The sequence below is a fragment of the Corvus brachyrhynchos genome, unplaced genomic scaffold (genome assembly GCF_000691975.1).
Source record: "Corvus brachyrhynchos isolate BGI_N302 unplaced genomic scaffold, ASM69197v1 scaffold239, whole genome shotgun sequence".
Classification (NCBI taxonomy): Eukaryota; Metazoa; Chordata; class Aves; order Passeriformes; family Corvidae; genus Corvus; species Corvus brachyrhynchos.
Genome location: NW_008246057.1, coordinates 4,447,244 through 4,473,206, shown reverse-complemented (window position 1 = coordinate 4,473,206; position 25,963 = coordinate 4,447,244). Strand labels below are relative to the sequence as shown.

Sequence of the window (25,963 nt, the reverse complement as noted above, 5' to 3'; positions counted from 1 at the left end):
AACCTGTTGGATATCACCTACTTGCCTGCTGGCAGTAGAGACTGATAGTTAAATATCGAGATTAACAAAAGCTACCATGGAACACATTTTCACTACCATGCAGAGGCTTCTTTTATCTCATTTTTCCACAATGCTTATAATCTTTTCAATGATGATTGCCTTGACAAGGTATGATGAGTAAAATAAACATTATTAACCTTTCTGAGCACTTAATACTGTCTACATACCTACACTGAAGAAATGGAACAGAAATTTGATTATTTCGAATTTTTTACAGATGAAAATGTTCCAAAACCTTTTGCAAGAAAGATCTTTTATGAGGAGGGGAGATGAGAGAAGACACTAAGTTGAATTTGGTGTAGTTTAGATAACTCCCTAACTCGGGAAAGGATAATAAAATCCTTATTTGCTTAAAGTGTTTCCAAAGAGCTCCAAGATCACAACAGCATAGTAATATCTGACACTGTTTACAGAGATTTCATCAGAGGCATACTTTTAAGTAGGAGGGATGTGGAAAGAATAAATTTCTTTAAGAATGAAGGTAGGTTCAAAGAGTAAATGCAGGTCAGTACCATGTCCCTGAGACTCAAGAGAATAATCAAGAAATTGAACATTGAAGGAAAATGGTGTTACTGAGAACTGGACTGATACACAGATTGCTTTAGGGATGATCATGCAGTAGAAATCCTTGTGAAGACACTTAGCTCTCCCACTATCATGTAGCAAGATTTGCCACCAGGAGGAGCTCCCAAGGTTTGCAACAACTTGATAAAAAAGACAAAAGTTCAGCAGAAGGACTAATACTGGTGGACAGTCTTCTGTTATTCTGCAAAAGTTGACAGATATTCCTGAGAAACAACTGGTGAGAAAAAGAACTGATTTTATGCCAATGGTTTGATAACATTGGATCAAAATTTTCAATTTTTGCAATGAGGTTAACTGCCAAGTTCTGAGCCAGGCATCTCAGCCGCTATGACCAGTTCTGAAGAAAAAGAAAGAGCCAGGGAAGTTGATGAGTTAGATTTCCAAATAATGTGGATAATGCAGACACTGGGTGCCACACAAATGGAAAACTGCTACTGAAGAGATCATGTCAAAGGAAAGCTTAAAGGCAACAGCTACTCTCAGATAACAAGCAATGTAATACACATGTATATAATTTTAATTGTATGATCTGAAGAAGAAACAACTAACCCTAAGGATAAATAGATGAAATCAGCTATCTAGCCATGCTCAGGGGCACAGAAAATTCTTTGCACCACAGAAATTCGCAAATTATTTTTGCTGGTCTGTAGAACTAACAACAGCCAAACCAGATAATAAGTAAGTATTTCTTGCTATTAAAATTAGGTTTTTTGCAAGTTCATAAATAAAACATTACCAGTACAATTATTTACACATCCCTACTTCTTTATTTTGTAACCAGTAGTTCTTTCTCTGTGTCTATAAATAAAATAAAATCTGTTCAACAAATCACCTAAGCCATATCACTTTCCTATATAAATTCATGGAGATATTATACTGCCAAAATCTTGAGCTCAAGATTATAAGTCAAGATCTTGTCTGTCAAAATAAGGCAACATTATCCCGCTTAAGGAACTTCTATAGACACAGGAAGGTTTTTATTTTGAGAAGTCAGATGAGGTGTTGCATAACTGCACCACAGTTCCCCAACGATGACAGCTGTACTACTGTCTGAAAAGTACCACTACCAGCTGGGAATTGTTGGCACAGAGAGAGCTGGCAAGTTTTGTAGACATTTTGGACATTTAGAGGTTAGAGAAACTACATATACCTAAAAAAATGCAGATTTTATACAAATTTTTGATAGATGTATGTATTTTCTGTGAAGCAATAATTCTGTGTTCTAAAGGATGAAAAAGGAACATGACATGACAAAAATTTTCTTTCATTATGATTTCTGCTAAGATTTTAACACAGGCTGGTCAACTGGATCACTTGTATTACCTTTTAATCAGCAATGAAATTCTGCATAATACCAGCAAATGGTCTCCAAACCTACTCAAAATCACAAGGTAATCATTAGACTGAATAAACAAAACCACTGTAAATAAATACCTTTCTCTGTAACTGGCATCCTTTTCTATGCAACACTTGTTCTGACACTAAGAAGTTTCTGCCCAGTACCTGTTGTGATGCTTACCTGGCTACATGATTAATTACAGGAGCAAAGTTTGTTGGTCCATAAAGCTGTACAGATTTTAGGCTCCTGTAATATGCCTCCATTACACCATCAATTCCATGGCAGTATGGATTTTGAGGGTTTCCATTCTAATGAAAACAAGAGATGATTAATCACTGAAAGTAATTATGAAGTAAAAATTATGTAGGTTAATGAACACTACCCAGTGTACATTTTTAGAAGGCAAAGACCTAAGGATTCTAGGATCTATTAAGAGAGTTTACTACAAATGCCCAGTGTAAGTGTCATGTCTGCTTGTGAGTGTTAACTGCTGAGGTAAGGAGGTTCTACCAGCCTCATGTTCCACACAGTCTGAATCACTGGGACTGGCTCCTAGACATGAATAGCATTTTTAGTGTAATTATACTCTCCTTCATACAGACAACAGTAACAGGCATCTCCCTGCATGGATTTAAGGTAGGAATCACAGGTCAGATATAAAACTGGAACCGTGTTTACAAGCACAGTTCAGGCTCAATGATTTATTCTTTTAAAAATGTGAAACAAAGAAATGGTAACCAGATCCCAATGTTTTTACACTTATGAGAGTGTAAGGTAAATTACAAACTTCTCATTGTTTTGGTCCAACATTTCCGCATTCAAAAAATTAATTTTGACCTGGTAAAAACAGATGAAGAAAGGAATTTACTCTTTGGGAGGCAACAAAATGGCTGGTACTGTAAATTCTTAGGGCAGGCATTTTACTACCTATCTCCGTAACGACTCTCTAATGAGGATACGTCTTTACAGATGGCAATACAAAATATAAGCTGAATTCCAGAACCATGTCAGGCCAGGCAAATGATCTATGTAAGGCTATGAAACCTTTCAAATCATCCTACTCTCCTTCATATGCCAAAACCTCATTGACTTACTGTGCCAGTATTTCATTCTGAGGTGAAGTATACCTGCCTGAGAATCTAGAAAACCAAAAGGGATTTTTCACAGAATTTTTCTAGAACATTAAAAAAAAAGAGCTGAAAACGTTGCTTAGCATTACATGGGAGACACCAATCCATGTTTATATATGGATTATATACACACATATATACACAATGTATGTGGTGCTTCTCTTCCATAAAAGCATCGCAATGGTTCATAAATTAAGTGAATTAATTTTAGAAACATCCTTCAAACTGAAAGATGTATCAATACATTTAAACTTGCTACACAAAGTCCAAAGAAAGTCTGCAATTTAAATGAGTACTTGTAATTGCACCTGTTTTAAATTACTACCTATGTGGAAAACCTTTCCCTGAAGTAAGACATGTGGCATTGTTTTCTAGCACAGGCTGACAGAAGAAATACACATCTACAGTCACCTGTCTTCTGCCATGTCTTTGATGCTATCTGATTAGAACTCTCCTGATATACCTACATTGCTGTAATTCTGACAACTTTATCCTACTCTGAGAACAAAAATATAAACATCAACACTAATCACAAGCATCAGTTATACCAGATCAACCTTTCTGGCAAATCTTGGTACATTTTAGGCTTGCAATTTAACTGACCCATGGACCAATCTCAAATTTGTTCTTATCAACTCATCTTTTAGTCCACTTAGATATCCCTATGTCTCTGAACTAGCAGCCTGTAAAAGATAAAGTGATCCCAGAAAATGAGACAGAACAATAAGAATAATAATGAAATACTATCTTGGATCATGATTCATTTGCTTTTTTAGAGAGATTAGCTTCAGTCTGAAGTCTTTGAAGCATCTGTTTCTCAAAATGCTACAGCTGCAGTTAAAGATTATTACTTTTCTTTATTACAATTTTTGGCCTACAGGGACTTCTTGACTCTGGATTTCTCTCTGTAACTTCAAGTGAAATAACTTCACTATGATGAAAAGTTTTGAAACAACTGTTTGCAGTTAGCACAGAAGACTCAGCACATTCTCCGCTCTTTACTTGTCCAGTAATTGCTTAAGACTACAACCTTAACTCCCAAAATTTTGTTGTAGTAAAGGAATTCAAATAATATATAAACATTTATTTACTTACCAGTGCAAATTCATGCGATACTCTTCCATCTGGAGGCAGTCTAGCTCCAAAACCTAGAGCTGGGAACATTTTATCACTATCATAGTCCTGAATTATTTCACCAACAGCTCTCAGTGCCATGCCATAAGCATTTAGCTGATAGGGATTCATGTAGTGCAATGAAGTTGGCTGTGAAGGGTTACCTGTTGAAGCAAGGATGAGATTTACTTTAAAACTGAACATCTCAGAATTTTCTCTCTTAAAAATGATAAGTTGTATCAGGTAAAAATGCAGTGTTCTGAACATATTTTATTACTAGTAGTTTTTTAGTAGTTCCTAATACATTATAACAACAGTAGCTGTATTTCAGCATTGAAAGGGCAGCAAGAAACTTCTAGATTTGTGCAATTTATACACTTTTAATACAAAATTTACAAAAGTATTATGACATTTTGAAAGCAGCTTTAGAGGAGGATCACAGCTTATCTCTGCTTCACCCCACTTCAGCCTCACTCTACCTGGAACTATTTGGCCCCTCTCAATGGGTTCTTCTAAGTTTTCTCCCAGCAGTTATAAAAAACCAAAAAATAATAATAATAATCAAAAACTACACAGATATCTACAAACTGTTTCTGATTATTCAATTTTACATGTAGCTTTTTCAACTTTTATTTGTTCTGTTTGTCCTGCTTTCCTAGACAGGAATTGGCCTCTCATCTGTTGCTAAGCAAAATGGAATCCTGAGTCCAGGTGGTGCCAGCTGAATACTGATACAAACACACACATATATGTGCTTAAAACTGAACACAGCACAAACCCACACAAGATGTTTATTTTTATTCTTACCATTGGAAGCTGTGAAATCAATAGCAACTGTGAAATTGATTTGAGTTCTGCAGAAAAAGCAAACACAAATCTTATTAGTAGTTGTACTGCTATGTAGAAAAATAAACAGAGATGTATTATCATTTGTGGACAAACTGTAGGACACTTACTTTCTAATAGAGTAAATAAACACTGAAAATACTCTTATATAAGGTTCAAGCCAAGGGCTACACAACACCAACTTACTAACACGCTGAAAACAGTTACTTGACTCCATCATTCCTTTTTTTCATTGTTTATTAAAAATCCTAAATAAATCATTAATAAGAATGTAACTTCCATAAATATTATTAATTCACTTTCAACAGTAATACTGATTTTTTTGTTGGACGTATTACCTTATCATACTGATCAAGGCTAACAGCAATTAAGCTGGACAGACTATGCACAGACTCTCTCTCCAAAATCAAGTAAAATCCTACAAAATCCACAGTATCAAGAAGACTCTTTGGAACACCAACAGCATCACAAATTATGTCTCAAAACTATAATTATTAATATAACTATCAATATTATCACCATAACTATAATGATAACAACTGTTCCTAAACTTATGCTTGGAGTCACTATTGGCACTTCTAAACAAAACTGTAATTAAATTTTAAGGGTTTCTGTATGGTGCAATGTTTGAAGAGTAACAAGACTCCTCCACGCACTACATGTCAGATACACCAAATACAGAAATCCTTCTGCATGCTGAAGAATGTGTCACTGTGAAAAAAGACCCCTAAACAGGTTTTCTTCTGCATAAGAACAGCAAAACTTATTTGTAAACTCATTTCCTGAATGAGCTACTCTGATCCAATTGGTAAGAAGATATAACAGCTTAAAGGAATCTGAATTCAAGACAGAATCAAGAGAAAGCACTATAAAAGATTTATAAGGAAAATGGCTAACAGAAGTAAGACAAAGAATATTAAAACTACAGCTAACAGCAAAATGAACAAAGTCAATTTCCATGTGACTTCAGATAATGACTGACAGCATCAGTTTCTGGAATATTCCTCAAAGTGGTGGTGCTGGTGGTTCCTCAAACTGAGGTGACTGATGAAACAATGCAAATTTTAAAACACAGAAAGACAACAAAACCTACTGTATTCTGAAACGAAATTCATTGGCTACAGTTCTGTACCTGCTTTTCCAACTATATAGTTTTCCAGGGAGCTACAAAGGTTCACAACATCCCCTAGATCAGTGATGCAGCGAGGTCGCAAGGCTTTCCATGAAAGCCATTAAAATAATGACACCTGGCTAGGCAGGCTGAGCAGCTGAATGTCCTCTCACAACTCAGGTGGAATGTCCAAGCACAGCAATGTGCCTTATGGATTCAGTGCTGCTTAGATCACTGCTACTATGGCCAGAGTTCAGTTGTTATAGAAATACATTATTTATTTGACAGTGGACAGGTGATTTTATCCTATATACCATGAGAAATGAAGAAAGCGTCTTGAAAGGAACAATAATCCTCACCTCACAGCCACAGAGAGAGCTAAGTGAAACCTGTCATCTTTTAATAAGAGCTCCATCAGTATTGATATACACATGGGAACAAATTAAGCCTGAATGTAGTTTTTTACTAGATTTGATAACATTTGTAATGATTACGGTTTTTTAAACAGTACACTGGAAGGAACCATGGATTTCCCCCCCATGGCTTCAGAATAACAACCAGCTGGTCTGTCAGCAGGGGGGAGCAGTTGAAGGTTGGAGAACCACTTACTGCAAAGAACTCTGCAACAGAGCTGACAGAGTAACTAATTCTACCAAGAGGCTGCATTCTCTCCATGGCATCTACACACCCAGTGTCACTTAGAATTTCCCCTTTGCAGATGCTTGTTGAGCCAAATGCTGTAACAACATACAGAAGATTTTTCAGATAAAGTCTCTACAAGCTCTTCCTCTTACATACTTTTATTACTCCTTGCTACTCTCCAAGGATACAAGAAACACATGGCAAAGCTTCCAAAATACGTAGCAACAGCAGCCCTTATTTTGTAACTTCCTCATGCCAAGTCTCCTCTGAACAGCAAATATGCCTCCCATTACAGTGGACGGTGTGCTGCCTGGATTAAAATAGCTGTCATGAAAGGAGTTCTGAACTTCCCTTCTGACCACCAATGATTCAATACAGTTCCATTAAAAATGTGTGTCCAACTCCTTTTGAATGTACAGGTGTTCATTTCTAAACACTTGGATAAAGGTAAGGCTTTGAACATGATGGGAGGAAAACATTTCCTCTTACCCTGCACTAATCTGGGACAGGAGATCACAAGGATACTTCAGTTGCAAAAGGATTCAGCTACTGAATTTTACTGATTTACAAATAACTAGCTCACTACCTTTTCTAGTATGTGAAACAAGATAGAAACTTCTGCACAGAAATATCTTTTCTGTCCACTAAGTCTTGGAGCTTTGTGGCCTCTGGTCTTCCAGACAAAAAAAGAGTAGATGCTAAAGTAGGTTTAGTAGTCATTCCTGTAAATTCAATCGCATTCCTCTTCAAGAGTGTATCCCTTACACTCCTGAACCTGTTCATATATTTGGAGGTGTTTTGATAGGAACATGCTATTAACTGAGGCTGTATTAAGTGGCAGGAGAAATGTGATTTTGAAATATACATGAATTTTAGCACAACTTTAAATGTGGGAAGGTCAGTGTGGCAAAATATGTGATTAAGTATCAAGATGTAAGGAAAAGCCAGCTATTAAGATGGCACCATTTGATTTAATATTCAGATGCAAAAGAGACATCCTCCTCTTTTCTGCCATACTGCTATAAAATCCTGTTTTATATAGTAAAATGAAATTTGAATTTATGGACAAACCTCTATTTCATTCTCCAGAGTTCTTTAAGAAAACAACAGTCATATTGATGATACTGGTAATGAAATATCCCAATTAAACAGATGCAGACTCAAAACATAAATGAAATCAATATTGTAATCCTAATTTGTTAAAGCTGTCAAGATTTCCATGACATTTGCATTAATTCCAGACACCTCAAATGAATTACAGTGGAAGTTCTGAATATGAAGTATTTTATAAACATCCATTTATGGAAGAGCAAATATTGTGCCTATTGCTGAATCAGTGTTTTCTACCTTTTGCCTATGTAAATGGAAGAAAAACAGGGAACTAAAGAAAAACAATTTTGGAGGACATGATGGGAAAACAGGCTGATTAATGACAAAATCTTCTCTTTCCCCTTCCTTCAAAAATTTGCCAACTGAAATGTAACTGATGCATAGTAATATCAAATGAGACAAACAAAGGAAGGGAGAAGCCAGGAAAATAACTCTGAGTCTGAGCCTTCTTGTCAAGTTTACATAACTGCCTATGTTGCAGAAAGAAAGGTAAGATTTTATACAAGTACTTCTAGTTTTCACTAGCATGTATCTAGAAATAATTCTATGAATCACGAAAAAAGATTCTGTATAAAATAATTAAATTATTACTGGTCATACTTTTAAATATGGAGCATTCTACTGAATGATATTACTTTTTTATAAAACTAGCAGAAAAAAGCTTAAGTGGAATTTATTAATATCACAAGTCTTCTTTGACTTGCAATTAATGAGATATGTACAAAATATCAATAAGAACAACACAATATTATTGTATTCAAAATTTACATGATTTTTCTGAAGAATGTAGATAATTAAGTTTAACAACTTGTACTGTAACATCTCCGTGAGGACTGGGAAAAGATTACACCCTGAAAAGATTACATTAGCAGCCCCTATATTCTTTTCTTTCCAAATTTAGACATAAACCTCAATTCCTCAGTTCCTTACACATGCTCTTCCAGTAGAGATGAATTTTGAATGAATGGGGAATAGGGTGGTCATGGCATAGATGTACAACACGTTTCGAAGGAAACAGATGCACTAAAGGCAGGACCGTTTCTTCATGCATTTGTGCATACACAGACTTCCATCAATAAGAAGTTCTGGTAAACATGGATGGATGGCCATTTTCAACTTCTGTCAAAGTCCACAACAGCAATGTAGGATTGCCACTGCTGGGAACAAAGGCAACGGCCTGTATTGCTACTGTCAAAACACAGCACAGACTTCTTTTTTATTTCAGCTGAACTCTTGTTGAAGACTGGAACAAAAAATGGAAATTGTTTCTTTACAGGTAATCAATGTTCTAAAAAAACATGTGGAATCTATACGCTGACTTTATGCCCCAAAAATCCATATTAAGTGCCTAGGAATGTAAAACAAATTTCCATTGTTTTAGAGACGTACAGTGTTCTGGCAGGGATATTAAGAGCCAGGAATTTTTCAGATTTGGTCCCATTTCCAGTCATGCTCTAGCGTAAGACATTTGACACTTCTGTCTCTACTTCTCTTTAGAGAAAATGACAATAAATGAGAAATTGAACATGTTAAAAATTTTAATTAGTATTGAAAAAATGCTTTTGAAGGGGAAAAGCTCTAAATAAATGCCAATATTAAATACCCCAAAGCTCAGTATAGACGGAAGAAATAGACAGCATTTTAATAATTTAATAATATATACATAATTCCTTTTTGTTTAATTAAATTTCCTTTGGCTGATCAGGTCATTACTCTTTCTCAGTGTTTTAGTATCAACACCAATTCCCACAGTATAAACAAAGTTCCATAACTTAACTTAGTAACTATCTGCATGCTTTATGTAGGAAAGAACAGCTCCTAAAATGAGGAAATAATACAGCTCCTTACAGATGCTGCTTAGAATCATAAACAAATAGTACATAAACAAAAACTATAATGAGATTGTGAAAACAAGAAAGGTTTGTTGCTAATCACATACCCGCCTTTAATATAGTCAAGGAATGAAACTTCTGTTTCAATTAGGAAGGAAAGCAATGTTACCTGAAAGCAAATAAAAGAGAGTCAGACATGAATTGTGTGTTTCCCAGTTGAACAAGTAGAGACATAAGCACAATGTTTTTCAACCTCTGTCCTTAGGACGTAATTTCCTACAGTATTAAGGGAAAAAAGAAGATTAAAAAAGATATTAAATAATTTCAGTAGGCAGTTCTTGAAAGGAACAGACAAATTGAGAAGTCTATAATTGCCTTTTTTTTTTTAATTTAAGGAAAAGGTAAGGGGCAGAAGATTGTATTCCAGAGCAGGTTACCACATGCATGTTTCCTAAACTCTGTGTACCACACCCACAATTGAATATTACAGGGTACATGATAATGCATCCACCCTATGAGCACTCCAACACTGTTTAAAGAACTCAATTACAATTATTTATGTAATTACTCATCTCACATTAAAGGCAGTATTGAGTATTGATGCCAGTCCAGAATGCAAAAATCTAGTAAAGTATACAGATATACCAAACATATGTATATAAATAAAAAGATAAGAAATTTCTGCAGTCCCAGATTTTATCATTCAGAAATGATATAGCTCCAAAAGACAGAGTAATCTAAAGGTGTTACTGGCATTTTCAGTGATCAAGTCACAGAAGAATGAACTCAAGTGGAAAAGATCCAGCATTTAAGATCTTCACATACTGTGCAGTATTTATGAAGCAAAGAATTAAAATTATTTTAATTTTATTTACATAAACTGTCTCACAATATAAGTGCAGCAAGCAGTCACTGAAAACTGCTTAAGCAACTACTCAAAGCAAATCCACTGATAATGATACAAAGAATAAAAATGGAATGGAAGTCTATCACAAAATTTTGCCTCCACCTGCAGCAAAATATAAAAATTGAAAATACTCCTATGTTGTAAACTTAGAATGAGATTACAGGTAGTAAACTTCTAGGTAGTCTTCCATCCTACTTCCTTTGTCACAGCTCTCTGTGATTGAGTGATTAGCTAAGCTTTAAACCACGAAATTACCCTTTTAGTTGAGAACAGAAGACCATAACAATGTTCTACCAGGTTATCAGTAGCACAGTCTCGCAAAAAAGCCCAAAATTTCTATGCATTTTCCCAGTGGACACAGTCATATTAATGGTTCATCTATTCTTACAGCTGGTCATCTTGTTCCTAATTAATTTAAGCACATATTTTCACTGCATCTGAAGTTTAAAAGTCAGAAAATGGAAACAAACAACTCCCAAAGTGGCCCAAGTGTTTACTTACAAATAGACAATGACTACCAATGCTTCAAGTTTTATGCAGTGAATTTGTCATTTCACTACTAGGCTTTGTTTAGAAGTAACCATGTATTCTGAAACACTTCTGCCTAGTATATACCTTGACTGTGTGAATTTAAAATGACCCCTTAAGTAATAATAAATTGAGATGTGCACTGTATGTACATAGTCCTTAAATGAAGCAGTGAGATAGCAGTCAGTGATTTATATCCACTTTAAGTTCTCCAGAATTCTACCTCCTATTAATGAAAATTATGGTCTCGGTGCCTGGCTTGAAAATTTGAAAATTTGTGGGATAAAGAATATCTCAGGTAAATGACGAGGAGAAGAAAAACAAAACTCCAGGCAAACGCATAAGAAAGTGATCATGTGGAGAAGCATAAGGGAAGCCTGAAGGACTGTAGAAGTAAGGGCAAATGGGGACAGAGAATGACTTGATATCGAAAAGAATTTACAAAACCAACAGAAGAGACACTAGTAAAGCAGGAAAAAAGAAAGAAAATTTCTAACAACTGTTTATTGGAAATTTTGAGGTAACTGGACTAAAGAACAACAAGACACAGTTGATTCTGCCTGTTCAAACACGAGTAAAATATGTTTTTTTCAAATGCAGATAGATACCTGTGAAGATGTTAAAATATTTTAAACCAAAATCAACAAGAAAATTGAATGTGAAAATACCTTTTTTTGCCCTTCTGTACCCTAAGTCAGATTTCATACCTATAATTTTGAGTACACTTTTAGCACTGGTTGAAAATAACCACTCTGTAAGTTTCTGACTCACTAATTCAATGTAACTTTATTTTAATATGACAGATTTCAATGAAAGGAATATGTTAGCAAAGAATAAATTATCTACTTAATTAGATATTGTACGGTAAATTTTAATAGGCAAGCTGCTTCTGCCAATTTTTTATAATTTAAACCAGAGGTAGAAGAATAAGTGTTTACTTTCTGACTGATAAACAGACTTAGACAAGAATGTGAGAATGCTGAAACATTCCTTCAAGGCTACTTTTCAGCATGAAAGAAGCACTACTGACTTCAGTGGAACTGCTCATGTGGAAAAAACCCACATGGTGGATGTGTTTTCCAAAAACACCTCTTAACTGATTAGGTTTTCCAATACACAAATCCTCAACATTTATCTTCACTTTTTTGTAAATGATGTTCTGAACATCATGGATGCCAGGACATGGAAACTGAGTAAGTGCTGAAGGGAAATACTTGCATTGCCAGCAAATGGTTCATAAACATGAGAGCAGAACATGAATGCAAACCAAAAAAGACAAACTCTCATCCCAAACAATACTAACAGATCTTTCAACATAAATTTACAAAAACCTGTCGGTAATAAAAATTGCTGACTCTTTTTGGTTCAACCATGATAAGCACACTAGCTTTTAATAATTCTAGCTCAGCAGATAAATTTAAAATAAAATTTACTTTTAGAAGTGCAGGTATGTTTCAGATAAAAATTAACACAGTCCAACAGTTTCAATTACTGGACTGAAATTTTGGTAGAGCTCATTTTGAAAACCACTGGCAAATTAACAGTACACTTGGATACCTTTTATATCAAACTCTCCAAATGAAAAAAACCCTGAAAAAATGGTGTAGTTGGTAGTTTATTGTGGCTTTGACAGAAGGCTCTGTTCTAATCCTGTTAAACTACAAGTCAACTACACTGTTTCAAGCAAAAAGAAAAACATTCAGTAACATAAAATGTATTTACTTACTGTTCCAGAATTAACATACTTTTTCTTTTTTCCTTTTTTCTTTGGATTTATTACCTAGAAACACAGATACAAACATTAAAGCAGTATGAACTAATATAAAGGTAAGTGTAAGATATTTTCAATGCTGAAAGTATTCTATTTTCAGTGGATTCAGTATCCTGTTTACTGATACATCTCAATGCTGGGATATGCACATGTTGAAAACCAGCAAATTTATCTTCATGGCACCTGTCAGGTGAGCCAGTGCTGATACTCACATTGGACAAATAACAGATGGGGGCAACAGAGATGAGAACATTCATTATATCTGAGTGCTTGGGGAAACACTCTTTGAATTTTCACAAGATTCTGCATTTTTCTGCATTCCTGATTCCGGTGTTTCAGTGTATGGTGTCACTACTTCATCATCTCACAATGCATCTCTTCACAGTCCAGTTAATCTGTTTCCATCTGCTCCTCACATCACCTGAGAAACATGAGAGCTGCTCTACTCCCAGTTTCTGTACTCAGTTCAATGACAGGATCTGGCTGACAGGAAGATCAAATTTCATGAAATAAGTAATTTCATGAAAATGTTGAAGACCACCACCTGACTGTCATACAGGAGTTGGGGGGGGAGGAGGGGGGAGGTCTCAGTGCACTCCCCATACCCAAGAATCTTCATGGAACTGGACTATAAAGCATTGAACAGTTTTCTTGAACATCTGGAACCCACACCTATAAAATTTCTCACTGTAGCCACCAATAAAAATTATTTCCCTTCTGAATACCTACCAAAGGCAAGTCTCAGTTAATTTTGTTACATACACATGAAAATGTACTCCCGTTTTTCCAGAAATGCACATGGAATTGGAAGCAAAACATTATTTTGTTAATTAGGTCATTTAACTATCTCCTATATAACTAGGAAATTCAAAGCCTTGTGGCTTACTGCCAAGTTTTACTGTAAACTACTCACAGATGTTCTGCAAATGATAAGGAATGAAAACATTCCCAACTGAAATCTTAGCCGCTTATCTGGTATAAAATATTTAAGGAATTTTGCCTGAAAATGGGCATATTAATAATACTTGTATTCCAAAACTTTTCTCTCCCTAACCAAAAAGAAATTACATTTAAAGATCCTATTCCTTGCACAACACAGAACAGCTATGAAATGTAAGGCAGGAAGAGATAACTGATTTGAGATCTTCCCAAACAGGCTAAATAAGTGACTCCCTCTTTCCCCCCCCACCCTGTATGCCACCCTGTTGTAATACAGTAAATATTCTGAAAAGCTTTTACTCCTTTACATGTGTAAGGCCATTAACACTGAAAAAATCCCAAGTAACTCTTCCTCCTCCATTTAACAGCCACTGATGAGCAATAGATTAAGTCTGTGTAATGGCAGCAATTAAACAATGCAGTAATTCTTGCTGAACCAAAATCTTAGCCAGAAAGTGACTCCTGCTGACATTTGCCCAGAAGATGAAGATGAAGGTAACAGGCTGCCTGTCTGCCCTGCAGCAGTTCATTCACTGCTCTCCAGAATTCAATGGTCAGGCCTGAATTAGCAGCATATTGCTTGCCAGCAGTCATTAAATGCCAAAGAGGAGATTCATTTGAACTTTCTGCTTCAGGTAACTTGACAATTGGCTTCTTAGGAATTGCAAGGAACTGCACTAAAGCTTGGAGTGAAATATCATGGGAAACAAGGCATCTACTTGGGAGCAAAGATGAATTAAACGACAGCTTGTTTCTTGCCTATAATTCAAGATACTATAATTATTATAATATTTGTGTGTGCCTTTTCAAATCTCAGGTAACTTTAGAAATTAAACAACAGTTTTTAGCCTCTGAAATATTTACATCCCTGCAGGAACCTAGAAAGCTACATGAACTCTAACCTGTTAAAAAAAGCTCAATTGCAAAGAGGTGGTTCTAGCAATGTTTCTTATCTTTAAATATGGGACACTCACTCACCTGCCTTGGGTTGGTTTGTAAAAGCAAAACACTTCAAAAAGGATTTGTCCAGTACCTTTTGTTCTGATACTGTACAGACTTATCAAGTAGAAGTAGTACCCAAGTATGGAGGACTGCAGTGTGGGGAGGCAAACATGAGAGGCTCAGGAAATATAGGAAGTCGCTGGGAGTATGATACTGATACTATATTTAGGAAATTGAAAAATTACTTAAGATGTTATGACAGACTATTCCTGGTAGGGTAGGATTCACGTCAGTGATACAACAGGAGAGGACATTTACACTGCACACAGTAATCTGGTTATGACACTATTCACAGGAAACTATTGTAAATTACTGTAACTCTGGGGTTGATCTTGGATCTAAGTAAGAAAAAACCCCATGGCTTTCACTTATCTTTGTCGTGCTCTCCACAGCAGCACCTTTGCTCATCATCAAAATAAAACTGCAGCACATAATTGGAGCAACCTCCTTCCCTGCCTTCTTTGCTGCTTATCTAAACCATTATATTTGTTGCCACCTATGAAAATACTGAAGTTTAATGGCAGCAGTCTGAGACCAATTAAAAGATACCTTAAGGAATAACAGAGATCTGCACACCATACAGAAGCAAAAAAAAAAAAAAAAAAAAAAAAAAAAGAAAAAGGTTATAGCCACACAGGCTCATCTTCTCATTAGTGGCAAGAATAGGTTTCCATTGTTTTCAGTGTTTTCCACTGTTGTTTTCTCATTTATTTCCTGAGAGTGAGTAAATACTCATAACACTTACCTCATAAACATTGAACTGAGATTGTCCTCTCGACAACTCTCTGTAACTTGTTGTGAATTCTCCAATGAAATCATGGCTGTTTGAAAAATAAGATTTTCAAATCAAATGCAAAACCTTTAGGAATTTAAACATGTATTTTATCTATTTATGCAAAAGAGACACACAGGCAATATGAACCGACACCCAAGAAACAAGTAATGGCAACAGATATAATTTGCTTAAAAATCTTTATTACTCCCTCAGTTTCCGTTCACCCTATTAGAAATACAAATTTAGAGTTCAAAAGTATTAGCTTAAATCTTTTTGATGGCTTTTGCTTAACTCAGCTGCACAATGAGGACTGTATTATAAATCAGTAATTGACTCCAATGTAAGTTATAGAGTCTGAAAAAACAGAGCAGGCTACCAAAGACTATCACCACTTCCTCAGTGAATGACCACTGGAACTACAGGCTATGAATTGTGTATAAAGTTGTGTGAGAGAAAGGGAGTCGCTGAAAGTATGAAAGGAGAACTTAAACCAGAGAAGACCAGCCCTACCAATTTGTGTAACACAACATTGAACTTTTAAGGGGAAGACCCAAAGCTTATTTCAGCTTCTGTCTTCCCACCTGGGAAGAGAAAAGCAACCCACTGAGGCTACTCAGCTTATGGTATTACTGGAAAGCAGATCTTAACCTAACAGTAAGCAGTGGTTATCAAGCTTCTCCTTTCTAAATTCTATTCCTGCTCCAAGAATACATTTGGCACTCCTCTGCTGTCATCCACATTTTAGAAACTGCATGAACAGGGGCTGGCACATTGCCCAGGAGCCACTGTGAGCACAGTGGCCAGAGGGAGCTGTAGCAGGTGAAGCATCACTGAGAAAGGTGCCCAGGGTCTGGGAACTGGGGCACAGAAACCACAGGGCTGCCAGAAGTGACTGAGCTGCAGGTTTGTATCTCAGACAGGGACCTGGAATGGAGGGACTACAGGGGTGGGTGCCCCAACTGTCAGCTACACAACTCCCAGCAGTCACAAGGTCTGTTCCCATTCTCTGTTCTGGCCAGCTGAACTCTCCCTACTGATAGTCCAGGTTTTCCCACCTGTGCCCTAACAAGGAGCTGTATTTCTTCTACACTGTCTCCACATCTGGCAAGCTATGAAGCTGTTTTACCTTCCCTCCAATGGTAAACTACAAGAGACAGTCAAAGTTTCCTGACTTTGTGACTTGCAAAACTTGTTTTGAAATACAGCACAGTTCTAATTAAGTTATAAATATTAAATTTAAATAAATCTGAATGTTGCAAGAAGATGAAAAATGGAAACAATCCATAGCAACATCAAAATTCTTTCTTGTTTTATTCATAAGGAAATTTTTAAAAATCACCTCAAATATAAATCTCATTTTCTGAAACCAGCATGAATTCAAAAAAATCATGTAATCAAATGTAATGTAAAATGTAAATCAAACAACTAAAAGGTTCAGGGGTCAGTCATCATGCTAATACAAAATAAGCAAAGCATTCTGTAAGAAAGCTTGAGAAAACTATAGGGTAAAGATATTCCTCATTACCCAGATTCAGAAGGGACCACCTCCCATGAAGCACTCCCCTTTCAGCTGGGAGATCAGGAAATTGCTTCCAAGATAAAGACTTTTCTTAAGAAACGTATTTTGGAGGTGTATTCCTGCTTGAATGCTCTCTAGACTGCAAGGACTATTTAAGCAGGGAACAGAGGAAGCGCCATCCATACAGGCTATGGAACTTGGGTTCTATTGGGGCTGTAGCACACGAGGTGTATTAACCTTGGGTAACCATGGCACTGGAGAAAAATGTATATTGCTTAAACTGGAACCTCCCCCTCTCATAACAGTTCTAACCTTATATTTTCAAATCAGATAGTATATTTCAAAGGCAGAAATTCAAGCAATAGTTCAATGGCTGCCTACAAACATGTTGCAGCAAACAGGAAACATCATTCCACACAGGACTGTCTCTGGGGAGCAAAATAATCTGCAATGCTTAAAAGTAATTGCTCCTTTAATTCTACAAGACACTGAAAAGCCTCCTTTCCCTATGGCTATACACAAACACTGACAAGACCTGAGCTAGAAAGGTAAGATTCCTCTGATGAATCACGTAAAAAAGGTATGGGCATACACAACCAGTTTCAGAGCCCTCTGCACTTAAAAGATCACCTCGGATCTTTATACTCAGTATTCAGGTAGCTGTACGGCCCTCCACTAGGCTGGCTGTGAAGGCTGAGTGCCTGTTGGTCAAAATATGCCTTTGCCAGACGTATACCTCATTAAGAAAATATCTTAGTATTAATGATCACACTTCAGCAAATGGATCTCCTTATTAGTCTGCAGATTGAGAATCCAAAGTACTTATTCTATTTGCCTTCCTAACACCAAATATTCCTAGACTTACAGACTTTTGTCCATGAGTGGCATATCAGAACACTGAACCAGAGAGTCTTAGCACACAAAATTATCACTTGAAGCCCATCTCCCTAAGTTTTCCACTTTTAGCCTTCAAATCGCTTTCAAAATTGTATTAACTTTGATTTTTTTTTTTTTTTTACTATCTAAAGGAAAAGGAAACAATAGAGGAAAGAACAATCATAATCAGGAGTATGTCAGTGAGTAAGGAGAAAATGCAAGAACTTAAAAATCAACCATCTAGCTGGAGAAGGAAGCTAGATGAAAAAAAATTAAGCTAGAAAAGAATAAGGTGAAAGAGCTTAGAATCTGAAAGAGCTTAGAATCTGAAATTTAAAATCTCTCCTGCAGTGTTGATATGCTCAGATGAATGCTTCTGTGGCCCCAGGTTAGCATGACAATATTTACAACTTTATAACTCAACAACCCCCCCAAACACACTTTTTCTATATAAGAGATCAGAAGCATCAAGACTGCAAAATTACTTTTGCAACATGTATGCTGAGAGACATTTTTTCTGAAATTAAATGAAAAAGCTTTCAGAGAGAACATCATAGTATTACTGATGTGAAGTTGTGCACTACCTCATTTTTTTCTTTCTGTTAAACCTGTCTGCAAGTGCTTCATACATAAGGATACTCAATAAAAAAACCCTAAAAATGTGACGGTGTCAAACAAGTGGGCTTGCCCCAAGTAACAAAACCAACTTTTGTGACTTCTTATAGCATCAGATATTTTGGGGTTTGTCACAGCTCCTAGAAGCAATAAAAGGCATCAGAACAAGTTGTCCACATTTTGACAAGTTTTGTGCAAAAACTGGTTTGAGATGAAGAGATGTTTCATAATTGATAGTGTTAATTTTACAAAGGGTATGCATTACTTCCTGTCAAGAATGCGATGTGATGTTTGAAAATAAGTAAGAACTATTTGATGATAATATGATCATGATACTACATTACAATTACTCCCAACAATGTAATTTGGGAACATGAAGTAAGAAGCTCAACCCAAGGCACCATGGTGCTATTTTTTCAAAGCACAGGTACCACAGAATGGGGAAAAGGGAAAAAAAACTTCTTAGTCAACACTCAGGAAGTCAAAATCCAAGTCAAGTCATGATTCAGAAATCAAGTATATGCACAGTAATTTTGTCTTCCTGATTGCAGAACAGCCTGTAATATTCAGTCTAACTTGCTTTGCTATCTGAGAGCAGGCAATCTTTCAAAGATTGGTCCTGCCCAGGCTGCATATCTCTGGAGCAAACAGATTCAGCACGGTGAGGCATCCAGATGTAACAACAGCTTATAAAAAACTGTCCATCACAAATGGGAATTAATATAAACTGAGGCACAGCAGAGTTGGACAAAAAATTGTTAAGCGTAACTCTTGAAAGGGATTCATTTCAGATATACTTGGCAATGTCAAAGTTAAATCAGGCACTTAGGTTCTTGCTATGGTCACTAAGCAAGTTTATAGGCACCACCAACTGGCAATTTATTCCAGGTAGGATGGATTCAATCAGGCTATTTTCCCCTGTAAGCCACTGAAGTAGCTTAAATGATTAGTTCAATCTACGTGTCTGATTTTTGCATTGTCTGAAGTCACATGAGATGAGTGCTGTCTCATCTTTCAGAGAAATTTAACATGTAAGATGTCAGTGCTCGGTCTGCTTCTAAATTCAAAAAAAGACAGAAAGCAAAAAGCAAAAAAAATTCATACCATTAGAATAAAAAGAAAAACATGTAAATGGTATCCTTCACTTTTTGGTTTTTAGATACTAATTTTATAGGTATTCAGACTGTGATGTGAGCAAACACAGATAATAATTGAAACTACTTGAGAGTGAAGAGGCTAATGATTGCCTAAAATCCACAGTATGTTCAAGATTTCACTCAGACTTGCAGTTACTTAGTGTTATTTGTCAGATTTCTTCCTTTTCTTTTTCATCTTAGAGATTTTGGACAAAGTGAGACCGCACATGGAGTTTGATAGCTTGATAAAATATAACCCTTATTTTTTATTAACTTGGCAATATGATTTAACTTTTCATTGCTAGCTTACTTTCAAAAAATGTGGTTTATACACAAAAGCACCAATGTATAAAATTTTTAAGGATTTGCCAAATCTCATTGAGAAAAGAATGTTAATAGAAATTCTAACAGGGATGCAATGATTTTTTGCTACTGTGGCTTTTTAAATTTAAATACACTTATTTTAATTGCTAGAATATGTTATTTTGTCTCTCCAGGGAATATCTGATCTAGAACGATGAATTTACACTAGCAGGTATTCACAGAGGGTAAACATGATATAAGAATGCTTATAAATCAACAGGCTTCATGATGGAACCAAAAAGACAAAATTACAACCTGAGAAAAGTGAATAGGCATTTAGATCTTGTCAGCAAGGAAATGAACAGTAGCACAGGATAAATTTGCCTATTATGATTACAAGATATGTTGCCACAGAAGCCAACTATCATTATCTATAATACTAGACGCAAATTGTATTGGTAGTATTAAAGACATTACTGTAGAATAAATAACATAATTTTAAAAATCAAAATGCAAGTGCATATCCATATATTTTAAAAAATATAAATATGAAATAATTAAGACAGACCAACTTAAAGATAAATAGAAATAAACATATTACTGTATTACATTTCAGTTCTAGTACCAAGATTTATGAGTACAGTTTTTAATCAAAGTATTAAGATAGAAGCTCAAGCTTTTTTAAAAGAACAAGAGGTATTGATCCAGTGTGTTAAAAAATAATTCTACCTTGTTTGTCAAAATAAAGGCAATTTGAAAGGCTCATTCCTTCAGACAAAAATGTACAGCCAGTACACTGAAGTTCACAGCTCTTAAGAATAACAGATATCCCTCCTGAATTTAGCAACAGAAAGTCCACATATATTTCACTGTCCTCTTTCAAGGGGAGTTATACAAAACTCAGATCTTCCAACTCCAGAGTTTACAATAATGTTTTGATGAAGACAGACATGGAAATGAACATTCAGACCCAATCTGAAATTAAGACAATTAATAGGTGGCTTCTACATCGCAATATTTAGGCCACCATGAGTAGCCACTGCAGGCACGTGCATTTTATCATGATCCATGGATGAATATACACACAGCATGTTTTAAATAGGCCAAGGCATCAGTATTTACCACAAGTGCAAAACACAGAGCTGTATCACAGCAGAACTTTTTCCAGTACCTGTACATCTAAATATTGATAACTAACTTTCTCTAATATTATACTGGACACTAAATACTTATATGTATTAAAATGTGTATAAACATGCATGGATAACCCTTAAGTTTAACAGAAAAAATGTCTTACCTTCCATCTCTATCCCAGTCATACACTTCTACTTTAATTGTCCTAAAATAAAAAAAAAAAAACAAAACAAAACAACAACACAGCTCTATTAAAATGTTAAATATGTACCCGGATTACCTTTAAGATTAATAGCATATGGGCGCATCAATTGTGCCAAATCCAAAAAGCAGGATTTTTCAGTGATTTCTCATGGGGCAGCAAATAGCCTGTCAGGTTACACAACACATCTCCATAAATCAATAGTTAAATACTGTGGAAACTAGGAAAACAATAAAACACATTGGAAGTTTAACCAATATATTTTTACGTGCTGATGCTCTGAATTTTCTGTGGTTTTTTTTTCATAAATGATTCTTTAAACCTTAAAGTATTGTCAAAGTTTTCAAGAACACATTTTGTCTGTTTCCTTATGAGTACGTAAAGTGAACCCTTGAGGACAGCTCTAACCTTGCTTGACTGGGAAACAGATCAAGTGTAGAAAGCAAACATTTCCCAAGTAAAGATCACTCATATTTTACATACTCACTTTAAGAGTGTATTTCTTAAAATGCAAATACTACAGAGCATATTATTGTCAACATCCTTGATGAAACAGGAAAGATACATGGAGATAATATATAGCGTTATTCATCTCCTTTTACTACAGAAAGAGTATATATGCAGCAAATTCAACTACCACTAACAGTAAATCCCATTTGGCCTAAAATGAACTGAACATGGGGTAGAAAAATAACACCTCCAGACCTCCTGTATTTTAAGCAACAACTTAACTTACTTTTATTCTTCAGAACACATTCACATGAAGTGAAGTAATCAGGTCTGTCTTATTAATAGAGAGGACAAGAATCTAAGCAATTACTTTATAATTTACTTCCATGGAAGCTGCTCCTCATTTTTCCAATTACATACAGTCAAATACATATTGACTAATTTTCTTTACTAGGAAGGGACTCTGGGGATAAAGCTGAGCAACAGCTGATATTATATACAATACAATATCAAGAAATCCACACCTGGATGTTTTTCACATTTCTTACGATATTCCAAGATAGGTAAAGGAGTTGCTTTGTCTGGATGTATCTCTTTTCAAATCAAGTTTAAAGGCTCCTAACCACACCGTTTGTTATAGTTTATACCTCTGGCATAATTCAGGTTGGGTTTAAGTTACCTTAGAATAAAAACTGAATAAAGTGAAAGTTGTTCTGTAGAATGAAGTGAAAAACAACTCCAAACTTCTTTTATCCCACCCAGTATTTCACCCTTCAAAGGAAACTATTTTCATCTTCAAAGGAATTCAGTAAAAAAAGGCAATAGTGCAAAGTTTTTTTCCCTAGACAACCATTATTTTACTTACGTTTCAAAACCTGTTACGACAGACAGAACACACTAAGTTAAGATTTACGTAAGGTTTAGGGGGATTTAAGTTTTGAATTGTCTTACAAATCTGTGTTCAAATAGCAAAATCATCTCACTGAGAAAATTCTGATTATTAAAATAAATTATTAAGAACATCAAGATAAATTCCTGAGAAGAATCTTCAGACAGGTTACTGCAGTAAGAGCAATTCATCCTTGAATAAAGCTTCTTTCTACTGAAATTTATTTCATATTAAAGGATTAATTACAGATCTTGACTTTTATCTATTTTCCATGACATGCAAGATATTAAAGGCCTTTCCAATCTTGATATACTGATACTTAACCTTTACCTTAAAGGACACAGTTTAGAGGATGGGTTTCCTACTTTAATATTTAAAAAAACCCTTTCATTTAAAAATAATCAAGGTTAGAGATGGGTATCTCTGTTTTAAAACTTTTATGCAGAAAATAACTGTAAGTGCTTTTTGAGAGCTCAGACTAAGAGAAAGAAAGAGCAAAGATATTAGACATTAAGTACTACTGCAGTACTGAAATGCCATTCCTGTGATGTCTGAAAACACTGTATAACCGCATAGTTTGAGAAAAATTAAGCAAATCCTGGTCATTCCATAATGAAAAAGTAGATAGAGCTCTCTCAGAAGCATGCACTAGCTGGTGTTAGGGGTTAACTAGGGGTTAGTCTCCCTAACACCAGAATAAACATTTACTGTGATATATTTTTACTAATGACATTATTCCCACCTTTCACATCTATCACAGAACCCAGAGCACCAAAATTTTATCAGTGAAACTATCATTATCTGACAGAGACCTTTGGGGTTTGTGTTTTTATGTATTATCACATGGAGGCCAGGAAGTTAATCCTTACCTTTAGAAAGAAAGAGTTTTCTAATTAAAAATAACCCAAACCTCCAAAGTTTTTTCTGGACTATCAGAAGATACTAATTTGAATTAATCTGACAGCTAATGACTATTTCTTAATTTGAAGCATGATTGCTGCATGCAGGGTGCATGAAACCATGAAATTTCATGGAGCCTTTATTCACTGAGCGCGTCATGTTGAAAGCAGGTCAACAGTAGACACACAATAATTTCAGGAGTCTTATTACACTTTTTAGCTCCCTTAATTTGGAATGCTGGAGTTATTTCAGTATGCCTGTACCAAAACATCTTTTCTAATTATTATGAAAACTGTTTTTCTTTAATATGATAAACAGTGCAGTGTCCAGAGACTAGCTTAATGAATATTATCTTGCTTGTGCATTCTGCACGTTAACCCAAATACAAGTAAAAAATTCTATTTGAACATGCTTATTACAAAATTGCTTCGTTTTTATAGCATCTAATTGAAAGAGTAACCAACATGGCCATTTTTAAGGAGTCTAAAAATACCCATTTCTATTCAACTAATTTGCTTATTATTAGTGGTAAAATGTTGATTAAAAACATGGTATTATTACTACCTAAAGAGAGATCCTTTTGCATGGCATCACTGAAAACTTCAAATCTGAAGATGACTACCTTTTGTGTTTCTCATCTACTGACCTATGTATTTAAAAGGCTTTCATTTATCAGCATCCTCTGAAATTGCATTGTCACCCAAAGAAAACAGATCATCATTGTTTTTCATTCAAACATTAAAAAATGCTTGTGTACACTTGTCACAGAGGCCATGCTTTAAATTAATCTTTTCGTTCTGTTTTTAATTCACACCATAGGGAGCAAAGTATTTTTTCCAAAAAACACCACTAGCACTTCCTACAGATTTAGCCTACTTACTTTATTTTTCTAAATTCTTTAATGTGATGAATGGTTTTGAACACATATTATCCTTTCAAAATGTTGATTAAATAACACCAGGGGCTGGACTGCATAGAAAAAGTTACACACAAAAGAACACACAAGTTAGGGAGAAAAAAATTGTATATGCTAAGAAAAGTTTAAGCCACAGCTTACCGGTCATAGTCTCCATTACACAGTGCTCTGACAGAAATCTTGAATGCCTGCCACACCGGATTTAATGTATTTTTTACAACTTCTGTTTTGTGGCAGATTGTAAAACTGTAATTAAACAAACAAACAAACAAAAGAGAAATATATATTTTGTATTAATTTACTTATTCTTCTGAGTCATCGAAGATGGAATCAACAGAACTGTAATCATTCATACATGCAATATCCATATAAAATTCAAGGTAGGAAAAAAAGAAATATGGTGAAATCAGAAGGAAGGGAAGACTGAAGAGACCCACTTGAGAGAGATTACAGACTAGAGTGCTAAACAACTCTAAATCCAAAATGTTTTTGCCCAAAACTTCAACAGGAACTATAACTATTCAGTGAGTATCCCAGGGAAGAGCAATCCCACTTGTTTAAACAGACCTTTTATATCCAGGAATCAGTCACAGATCCAGAAAGAAACAGATCTTGTGAGGATCTGATTCTTGCTTAGAGATTAAGAAACTGAGCCAAAGGAGTGATGGCTTTCAGATTCTTATTCCCCATTTTATGTCCATGATTTTTTAACCAGGACTGTCTTAGGTAAAACATATAAGCCTCTCTGAGATTCCATGATCACCTTCTCTCATGAATTGTATTAATGCATTCTCCTTTCTCTAAATGACACAAAATTAAAACACCTCTTTTTAACTATCATCTTGGGGACTGAATTGTTCAAAAGAAAACAAGAGACAAAGTTACTGGTGAGATCATTACTGAAATTCCTCATACAGTTATACTAGTTATTCTTTGAGGGAATGCCCTCCTTGCATCCTAAAGGCCTACACTTTTATCCTGGCTATGACTCAGAAGACATGCCTGAAGCTAAGAAACAAAAAAAGAAGTATCCTTCTGCCACAGGTGCAAAAGTACTGCCCCAGCATCCTGTTGGATTCAGGAGACCAGTAAAGAATCACTGGCTCAACACTCACCCCTCGGAAGGAAGTGGGGAAGAATGGCACTCAAGGCCAAGAGAGGCTGCACATACCAGCACTCCCAGTAATGCCCAGAAAAATTCCACCAGTGACCTTAATGCCACTCACAAAGGAGCCATAACTCCTCCAGGCTTGCAGTTTTAGGTAGGCAGTGTCTACTCAGGAAACTGTTTCTAGAATCTGCCTCCAAGAGGAAAAGAGAAGGGAACACCCCC

General features: G+C 35.5%; 1 protein-coding gene across 2 annotated transcripts in view; it reads right to left on the bottom strand.

The window, feature by feature from the left end:
- CPNE8 (copine 8) overlaps positions 1-25,963 on the bottom strand; it is a 67,569-nt gene that overhangs the window by 12,231 nt on the left and 29,375 nt on the right. For both annotated transcript variants that reach the window (XM_017746015.1, XM_017746016.1), the window contains exons 9-16: positions 24,772-24,876; positions 21,437-21,478; positions 15,661-15,736; positions 12,930-12,983; positions 9,876-9,937; positions 5,035-5,081; positions 4,210-4,391; positions 2,165-2,292 (exon numbers count right to left, since the gene is read on the bottom strand). In XM_017746015.1, the coding sequence (XP_017601504.1) occupies positions 2,165-2,292; positions 4,210-4,391; positions 5,035-5,081; positions 9,876-9,937; positions 12,930-12,983; positions 15,661-15,736; positions 21,437-21,478; positions 24,772-24,876 (696 nt within the window). The remainder of the gene's footprint in view (positions 1-2,164; positions 2,293-4,209; positions 4,392-5,034; positions 5,082-9,875; positions 9,938-12,929; positions 12,984-15,660; positions 15,737-21,436; positions 21,479-24,771; positions 24,877-25,963) is intronic.